General features: G+C 48.3%; 1 protein-coding gene across 1 annotated transcript; it reads left to right on the plus strand.

Annotated features, from left to right (window-relative positions):
• Positions 1 to 5,531: 5,531 nt before the first annotated feature.
• LOC126984972 (netrin-1-like) lies at positions 5,532 to 8,287 on the plus strand. The gene has a single exon (XM_050839201.1). The coding sequence runs from the start codon at positions 6,209 to 6,211 to the stop codon at positions 7,364 to 7,366; it is 1,158 nt and encodes a 385-aa protein (XP_050695158.1). The 5' UTR covers positions 5,532 to 6,208; the 3' UTR covers positions 7,367 to 8,287.
• The last annotated feature ends 1,971 nt before the right edge of the window (positions 8,288 to 10,258 follow it).

Here is a 10,258-nt window from a genome sequence, read left to right on the forward strand (position 1 = left end):
TTCCGTCGGCAACAAATATAAACACTATGTGATGTGACGTGAACAATAAATTATTAACGCTGTTTTGGTTGACTAATTGCACGTTGTGGCTAAATCCTTTCTTTTCTGTCTTGCCTTGTTATTATTATTATTATTATTATCATTATTAATTATACTATCATTATTATTATTATTATTATTATCATTATTATTTACACTCATTATTATTATTACAGCTATTATTCCTCATGGATTAGTATGTCTTTTATTGTGTGTTGTATTTTTTTTTCAGGAGTTCAAGGAGTCGCTTCGATAACATCCAACAGGTGGACGGTCTGCTCCTCTGAAAGGTAAGTCCATCGTGTGTGTGTGTGTGTGTGTGTGTGTGTGTGTGTGTGTGTTTTCTCCATTATTTGATTATTATATATCAAAAAGGACAGACGTGCAATCTTCCCTACATCCTTCCCTCTTGTAATACATCTTCGCCTTCGCTCCATCCACCAAGGGCATGAGGAAAAACTAGCATTGTTTACTATATGAATTAACGTAAAAGTCTTCTCTGGTGTCTATGAATGTATCAGACCTAGATGCTTTATACAAGAAGGTATCGCCTCACTATATATATACTTGAAAACACTAGTATTTTGAGGACTGTTTCGTACCCCAAAGATTTTTCTCCCGTACCCTATATACTGGCACGCGTACCCCAGGTTGAGAATCACTGCTCTACCAAATCCTCAACTCTCTATCTCCATCCTTTGCCTTTGTTCTTCACATCCTTAAATCCTTCTCTTTACCTTTCTCAGAGCTGTTTATTCCCTCCACCTCCCTCCATCTCTACCTTATCTCAGTTCCAACCCTCTACTTGAATCATCTACCCTTCATCTCTATCAAGTATACGGCTCTTCCCTTAACATCCCTTCCCTTGATATCTTCACCAACCTTCCACAGCTACTGATATCCCCACTTCCCTCCACCCTTATTCTTGTCTACCCAGATACAACTTCTGCTCTGTCCTCCATCCCACCCATCCATGGCAACACAGCTCTCGCCACACCTCACTCCCTCCCTCTCTCCATCTATCCATCCATCCATCTATCTCAACATCTTTCCTCACGCATCTCACCCTCTCAAACCCACACAATTCATTACCCCATGCCACCTTTTACAAGATATCCACCTCATCGTCTACGACCACCCCCATATCCATCTACTTGTCATCCTTTCTCACAGCATTCCACTCAACCTTCCCCCCCCCCACCCCTTCATCTTTTAACAATATCCCACCCCTTCACCTTCCCCCCACAGCCCCTATATATTTATCACCCCCCATCCCTTCACAGCATCCCAGTTCGTCACCTTCCCCCACTACCTCTATCCCCTTCACTTTTTCCCAGCATCCCACTGTACGCTCCACCACCTGTCAACTCTCCCCTCCCCAACCATTTACATGTATTAACTCCACCTCGTCCATCCCTATCTCCTTCAACTTTTTTCAGCTTTGCATACCCTTCCGTACCATGCACCTCCCACCACCTCTCTTCCTCCCTCCTTCCCTCCTTCACCTTCAACCCTTCATACCCATTCGCTCACTCCGCTTTCAACATGCACCCATCTCTGTCTCTACATCTCTTCATCTTAACCACACACTCTAACGTCCTACATCTTTACCTCTTTCTCCGTTCACCACCACCACCACCACCTCCACCTCCCCCCCCACACACTCATGAGCACTAACAGAATAATTAGCGGATGAAATATCACGCCCACTGTTATCACATCATCAGACACGCCAAAAAAGTGAGCCGCGGTATGCGTTCAGTAGCAGCGGGGAATGTTTGTCCGTGCATACATTAAGGAGCTTATGCAAGAAGGGTTTTGTGTTTTATTTGTTTATTTATATTTCTGTTATTTTATCTATCTATTTTCTTGTTTTTTTTTACTTAGCAGATCATATAGTAATTTTTGCAGGCATAGATGAAGTTGTTGATGTGAGTTATTTTTTTTTTGTGTTTTTTCTGCTTGTATATTTCTTTTTTTTTTATTCTGCTGGTTTTACTGGTTTTATCATTCTGGTTTTATCATAATTCTGTGTGTCAGCTTTTATGTTGTTTGCCTGATCGCTCGTTCAATGCGTTTTCCTTCGTTAAGTTGCACAGTGTATTATTATTCTCTTTTTTTAGTGATCTGGTTATCTACGAGGACTGAATCTTTTTTATAATCCCTGTATACTGCATTGAATCTCTTTGTGTAACTTTGATGCATACTTTTTTTAGCTTGTCTTATTAATGTTATAATCGGTGTAATACGTCGAAAGCATTTATTTTATCTATCCATTCATTTGTCTCTTCTTACCATAAAAGTAATGCATTAATGTCTCCTTGAACAGTCTTTGAAGGGGTGCTCACAATTCTCAGATGACACGTTGATGTTATATTAGCCTTTAAGCAGCGACGGGCCAAATTTGTGGCTTTAACGAGTAGCAGCGACGGGCCAAATTTGTGGCTTTAACGTGTAGCAGCGACGGGCCAAGTTTTTGCCATGATATAAACCCCCCAAAATAGATGATGCATAAACTGATCACAAATGCGTTGATATATATTATGAAATGGTTTGCGTGAGTGATGATTTTTTCTCATTTTTCTCGCTTAGAGGGAAGGGCCTTTAAGAAACATGAACCCCGCTGCTACTGGGTTAGACGAAGGCAAGTCTTTTCGTCTCTCCTGGCCTCAGATGGAAGTTGTTAAGGTGTTGAAGTAAAGGTTAAGTCGGGGGCATACGCTATAGCTGCGCGTGGTCACGGTGCTCATCTCCGTCGCATTTGTCTGTCCTTGAGCTGGTGGAACAGAAATGGCTGATGAGCGAGTATTAGAATTTATCTTCTAAGTGGCGCAACGTCGAAATACGAGTAGAAAGGACATGGTGTAGGAAGGACTGCATGGTTGTGATGGCAGTAGTGATGGTGTGTAGTGGTGGTGGTGTCGTGGGAATGTGATAGACCCGCCGCGTGTATTGTAAGGGGTAAAGTCGGGCGATCACCGCTGGACGCATCGCTGGTAGAGTCTTGGTGGAGGGGGAGTGGACGGTGAATACGGCGTAGTGTGAGGTGACTGTGGAGGGAGGATGCGTGGAGGGGTGGGGGAGGCTGTGGTGTGTGCTGGGTGGGTAGAGGGAGAGGGGGTATTCCTAGACACATCGCTGATCGTCATGAAAGGGGAAGGGGAGGAGAGGAGAAGGGAGGGGAGGTGAGGGGAGGGGCGTTCTACCCTTATAAGCAACCTCATGTTTGTAACTATAATCACTACAAGAATCTGAAGGAAAACGTAATGTATAGTTCTCTCCTTAAGGGTTAAAAATATAATATAATCACAATAACCTTCAACGATTTATACTATCATACATTAATAGATATACGCGTAGATAGACTAAATTATATTCATATGCGGGGTGGAATATCACTACTTGTTGTTATAAGTTTATCTTCAGCAAAATAGATATAATTAAACGTTGTGTATCTCTCTCTCTCTCTCTCTCTCTCTCTCTCTCTCTCTCTCTCTCTCTCTCTGCACACACACACACACACACACACACACCGACAACTTCAGAATAAAAAAAAGTGTCGAGTCAAGGTTGTCTGATTCAAATCACTTTCCTTTAAATCAGTCTTGTCCTCAGTCACAATTTAAATACACTGACTAACTTTAATTAAGGAGAGAGATAGAAAGAGAGAGAGACGGGAAAAAGGCGACACTTGCAGTTGTTGAATTTTTACGTGTTTCTCTCTCTCTCTCTCTCTCTCTCTCTCTCTCTCTCTCTCTCTCTCTCTCTCTCTCACACACACACACACACACACACACACACACACTAAAACCCGGACATAAGTAACCCTCAAAGTCATTTAAGAATATATAAATAAACGAAGGTAGCCTAATATATAGATGTCCAATAAAAAAATTAAAAAAACTACACCGTAACCAAGTAAAATTATTATCCTGAGCGCCATGCGACATCACACTCCTCGATAAAGTATTACATAAAAGTAATAATATATAATGCACTACCGGGTAAAGATTCTATCCCGTGTAAATATTTGTACTGTGTGTTTTTAATCAGAGTTTTTATTCCAAGAGTTTTACATCGGTATGACGCGTCGGTTTTGTTGTTATCTTTTTATAGGCTTCCTGTTATGACATACGCAGCTGTTTTGTAATATCTTCGTTGTTGAGTGAGTCCCGATGCAGCAAAGTCCTTGACAGCGATCACGATGTTGTTGATTTATATACACAGAAACGGAGTGATTAGATACGATTGCTTGGTGCACTGTTAAGTAATATATGTTTCTATCAGAGAGCATCGGTGGACAGACGAGGGCTTACCGATGCTTTCTGTCCTGTGTGGTGGTGTAGAGGTGACGGCGGGGGTGGTGGTGGCTGTGTGGATGGGTGAGAAGGTTCATGGTGAGTAAGAGAAGGGGAGATAGAAGGGGGATGAGGTGAAGGGGGGAGGAGAGAAGCACCACGCACATCGCTCCTGTCCTTACACACACACACACACACACACACACACACACACACACACTTTAAAAAAAATTGACAGTCAAGGTTGTTTGATTCCAATCGCCGCTTTGTAAATCAAATTGCTCTAAATTATCACTAAAATGTTTAGCTAACTTTTAAGGGAAGAACCAGTGATGTCCGTCCGCTTGGAGACACAATTAAAACCTGACAAATGTTGGAATATAAAAAAAAGGCTAAAAGTTGCACGTAGACAAACATTTGGTTAGCGATGAGAGTAGTTCGGAATATATTAACTGAATATATAAAAAGTTTCAGTGGTCTTCTTTTAATATATATTACGTAAAGGAGAGTTCGACGGCACAACCCAGCTCACTCCACCTCGATCACTGTCACCTGGTTTTATTATGATGGCAGTTTTTCATCGTTCATTAGGGTTTGGGGGCGCGGGAGGGGCGTGGCGGTGTGCTGGTGTGTGTTCATGAGTGCTGTGTCCCTAGGCTTGTGTGAGAGGGTGCAAACAGCAGGAAGACTAGGGACGGATCGGTAGGCCTACAGAAGCCGTCTATTGATGACCCAGGTAACTGCAGGTAACTCGATATCTGTGCCTCATTACTAAAAAACAGAATGCGCGCTTGAAGTTACACACACACACACACACACACACACACACACACCAGCAGCACGCACGATATCATGGAGGTAACACTATCTTAGGTTGGAAGTGAGAGTGGGTGAGGGGCGCGGGGTTCCCTGCCTCATGAGGGCCCAGAAATGGGAGGACAGACGAGCCTGAGGAAACAAATTTATTTAGTCTGTGGTTATGGTGGCCAAGGAACAAACACTACACGAGTCTGACATTGGGTTCTGTCACGGAGTTTTGTTCTGATAATATTTGAAATCTAACTGATTGTCACTTTATGTTCTCATTCTGATCTCTTGATGTTTGTTTGATCCTCAATTTATCTGATCTTATTTATTCTATCTGCATCTTCCAATTTATTTATTTTATCCTTGATGCCATATGTATTAAAAATGCCGGGCTTTCTGAAATATAACTTGTAGTACTACTTGTTCGCCTCCAGCTTTACCTGTCGTGCTGTGTTTGATAACAGTAATAATGATGACAGTACAAGCAGGAGCCACAAGACACGATCTTCCTCTTGTGCAGGTGAGACGAGTCGATCTCACGGCCCGGCGCGGCGGCGAGTCGGTCCGAGGGGCTGGCGGGGCCTGGTGGCGGGGCCTCAATAGAGTAGGGGGATCAGTCAGTACCTTGGGGGTCGTAGGTCAAAGTATCAGTGAGTTATTTCATCTTAAAAGTCGGCTCACCGTGAGGGGGCGGGGCCTTTGGCCGAGCTCCGCCTAGCCAAGTGGGCCGGCCCCCGCCCCCTGAAATCCCCGGGCTCAGTGTTCTCGCGGGCGTCGGACGTAAGGGTAGTGTGCTCCGCTCCTCCCAGCCCATCCCAGTGGCCGGGCCAGCCGGGAAGACTGTTGTTCCCTCAGGCTCGCGTGGCTGCACGGAGTTTGATGTTTTGAGTGGCGTACAGTGGTGTGCAGGATCCGGAGTGGTGCGAAGTCCCCTTTATCTATTTGTGTTGTGATTAAAGAATGCGTAACAGATTACGATCGTGCAAGTTCTTAATGTGATTGTGTCAGTTTAGTTGATTGATCTCTAGTGTTCAGCGCGGGCTTGACCTTGTGATCCAGTGACGATGTCGGTGTACAGGCGTGTGGCTGTGGCGGCGGCCCTGCTGCTGCTGCTGGGGCGCGGGAGCCAGGCCTCCGGGGGCGGCTACCTCAAGATGTTCGAGGCGCAGTACAACCCGCCGGACCCGTGCTACGACGAGTCCGGCAGCCTGCCCAAGAAGTGCGTCCCGGATTTCATCAACGCGGCGTTCGGGCGGCCGATGGAGTCGTCGAGCACGTGCGGGACGCCCCCGTCGCGCTACTGCATCACTACGCAGGAGAAGGGCGAGGTGAAGCGGAAGTGTGAGGTGTGTGACGCCAGCGACCCGACGCTCTCCCACCCGCCCCACTACCTCACCGACCTCAACAACCCCAACAACCTCACCTGCTGGCACTCCGCCCCCGTCGACCCCCTCCAGCCCAACAACGTGACGCTCACACTCTCGCTGGGCAAAAAGTACGAGCTCACGTACGTCAGCCTCCAGTTCTGCGGCCAGAAACCCGACTCCCTCGCCATCTATAAATCCATGGACTACGGACGCACCTGGATCCCCTTCCAGTTCTTCTCGTCCCAGTGCCGCAAAGTGTACGGCCGCCGCAGCCGCATGGTGATCGGCAAGGCCAACGAGCAGGAAGCCCTGTGCACCGACGCCCACCTCAGCCTCAACGACCCCGTCACCATCCCGGGCTCGCCCAGGATCGCCTTCAGCACGCTGGAGGGCCGCCCGTCGGCAGGCGACTTCGACGCCTCGCCTGTGCTGCAGGACTGGGTGACGGCCACCGACATCAAGGTGGTGCTGGACCGCCTGCACCCAGAACTGGACGAGTCTACCGCCGACAACGAGAGTGTGGCTCAGGAGAGCTTCACGTACGCCGTGGCTGACCTGGCAGTCGGGGGACGCTGCAAGTGTAACGGCCACGCCTCCCGCTGCATCACCGACAAGACCACCAAGGAGCTGGTGTGCGACTGTGCCCACAACACCGCCGGCCGCGAGTGTGAGAAGTGTCGCCGCTTCCACTTCGACCGACCTTGGGGACGCGCCACGTCCCGAGAGGCCAACGAGTGCGTAGGTAAGTGTGCGAGGTGGCGTGGCGGGCCGCGCCGCGGTGCATGTGAGTGCGTGGTGCTTGTGTTGGCGTGGCAGGAGGCTGCCGCTCCATCCTCTGGCAACCCGGGCATCTAATTCCCTTTGCTATGCGAAGTATGAGGTTACCGACGCGACGCATATTGCAGCAATAAAATATCCTTCAGCACGGCGGCTGACAAGCAAACAGCGGTGCGGGGAGGCGGGAGAGCGGGTGGGGGGAGCGGCGAGGCGGGGGTCTTGTGGTGTTTTAAGTTTCATTCATGAGCAGGTTGCGACACTCCCGTGGCCTCCCGCACGCCGCCTCCTCCTCTTCCCCCCTCCCTCTCTCTCCACACGCCTCGCCACGCTTTCTCCTCCTCTCACACTCTCACTCGCAGCATTCGTGGCAATAGCGAGGCACAGGCTGAGTGTTGGCATGTGCCGCGGCCGCGTGTTGTCACCTGGCGAGGGAGAGGCGGCAAGGAGCAGCGGGCGGGCGAGGCGTCAAGATTCCCGCGCGGCGACCTTGGGATGTATGAATAAGCCGTCCTGTGTGTGTGTGTGTGTGTGTGTGTGGTTGATAGATATACTACACGCTGCCCGGCCCTTGTGGCCTCTCGTGGCGCAATGCATCTCCTCCTCCTCCTCCTCCTCCTCGTCTTGAGTAGTGAGTCACGTTGTGTGCTTGCCTGCTTCGTGTCCGTCTCTCTCTCTCTCTCTCTCTCTCTCTCTCTCTCCGACAAACCCCTGTTATGTTCCCCTCCCGACGCTCACTCTTCGCTGCATTGGTCACCGCGGGATCAAGAGAGGCTTGCGGTCACTGTGCCCCGCGATGAAAGGCGGAAATTAACTGTTTGGGTAAAAAATACTTAGCGGCCAGACGACACACTGGCGGCGGCAAGTCACGGCGTCTCTCGTGGCTCGCTTTCTATTGCCCATTATAGGAGTGAAGGACGCGGCGGGAGGAGGAGGAGGAGGAGGAGCTGGAGAAAGAGGAGAAGGAGGACCAATAGGATTACATTTGATTTAGGAAGATTTTTTGAGCAGATTAAAATTGATAGTTATACCCAGCGATGATTTTAAGGGTAAGGAGGGATTGGAGAGGAGGAGGAGGAGCTGGAGAAAGAGAAGGAGGAGGACCAATAGGATCACATTTGATTTAGGAAGATTTTTTGAGCAGATTAAAATTGATAGTGATACCCAGCGATGATTTTAAGGGTAAGGAGGAATTGGAGAGGAGGAGGAGGAGACGGATTAAGTAGTTCTCTTATAAATATAGTGAACTGTAAATGTATAATCCTAACACCAATCCGCATCATCTCTTTGTTCGTAAGCAGGTGTGAGACGGGTCAGTGCCTATCACAGCGTTTAATTACAAGTGTCACCTGATATGACAGCGCGTCGGTTCAATTTGCTCGCCGCCTCGAAAAACGTATCCAAAAGGGAAGAGAAAATGTTGACTGACACGCCGTTGTAATTGCTTGTTGCGGCGGCGGCGGCGGGGGTGACGGTGGCGGCGGTGACGAGGAAGAGAACGGAGGGAAGAAGAGGTGTTAAGGGAGAGGTGACGGGGATGATGGTAAGTGGTGGTGTTGATGGAGTTTGTGGGTAGGTCTCGGTGGTGGTGGTGATGGTGATGAAGTCAGTGTGGCGGCGGCGATAATGAGAAAGACAGGTGTTAACAGACAGGTGACGATAGTGGTGTTGATGGTTGTATGGTTGTTAAATCGTATACGGATGACGGTGCTGTAGTTATGGTTATGGTGGTGGTGGCTGTGGTAGAAGTGATAGTCAGGGTGTTTGTGGTGGTGATGGTGATGGTTGTGATGCTGATGGTGATAAAGTCTGTTTGCGGTGGTGGTGGTGGTGGCGGCGGCGGTAAAGACGGAGTTGGACGATGTAACAGCGCAGACACAACGCCCAGACAGAGCAAAGGTGTATAATGGTGGGGGGGGGAGAGGTGTTGTCAGGATGGTGGTGGGCGGGAGTGTTTATCGTGGTGGTGGTGGTGGTGGGCGGGAGGTAATTACGGGGTGGGCGGGGCCTGAGTCACACGGGGCGGCCCATTGGCGGAGGCGGCGGAAGCCAGTGACCAGGGCGGCACGCCATTGGCTCGCGGGCAGGTTGGTGACCCGCGCCAGCCCGGGGTGTCGCGGCGAGTGATGGGCCGTGAAGCCTGGGTGTCTCTTCGGCTGCAGCGGCTATGGGGAGGGGGGGGGGGGCACTGACGGGTGAGGGGTTGGAATAGGGAAATTCTGTCCATGGGGGAGTTTGAGCGCTGACTGTACGTTTCCCTTTTGTTTGTTAACATTACTACTATTGTCATTATTATTATGCAAGAAGTATATACTGTCCTTTTCTACACATTGAAGTTGTGAACAGAAAACATCAAGAAAGTGATATCCGCCGCGGGGCAAAGGTACGCCACATTTAACTCCTAGACATGCAGAAGAACAGTCTTGGTAATTTTCAATGAGCGCTGACATACTTCAATTGACTTTATTCTATCCAACGCTTGTCGCTTTCCTCACACCCACGGGAGAAACTCAAAACTTCACAGCACAACAAGCAAAACGAGAATATCACTTTTTGATACAACAGCTGCTATACAGTTTCACGTAAAATATTTATATATGATAAAAATAACTTTCCTGGTGGTCGTAAACATTTTTTTCACACTTCGCTGATGACGGAGCGCTGAATCAGGAGGTCGGCCGCTGTGATGTCGCTTGCCCTTTCATATTAAATTAAATGAATTTCCGAGTTAAATTATCTTTCATTCGCAAAACTTTTCTTTAATTAGTGTAATGCGTCACGGAGGAGTATCGTAATGGAGGCTGCAGCACCGGCAAAAAGCGTTCCCCGACGTGTTAGAAATCAGTGAAGGGTAACTAACCAAATTTATATAACGTGTCGTAAATAATAATAATAAATAATCCTGCGATGGAGGTATTTCTTAACTGCATAATATTCCATAAACCAACATGTGTGGCGTGTTATTAATATTCT

This window comes from Eriocheir sinensis, chromosome 58 (assembly GCF_024679095.1).
Source record: "Eriocheir sinensis breed Jianghai 21 chromosome 58, ASM2467909v1, whole genome shotgun sequence".
Taxonomy (NCBI): domain Eukaryota; kingdom Metazoa; phylum Arthropoda; class Malacostraca; order Decapoda; family Varunidae; genus Eriocheir; species Eriocheir sinensis.

Excerpts from the sequence above, each read along its gene's own strand:
- LOC126984972 (XM_050839201.1), top strand. The coding sequence starts at position 6,209 with ATGTCGGTGTACAGGCGTGTGGCTGTGGCGGCGGCCCTGCTGCTGCTG.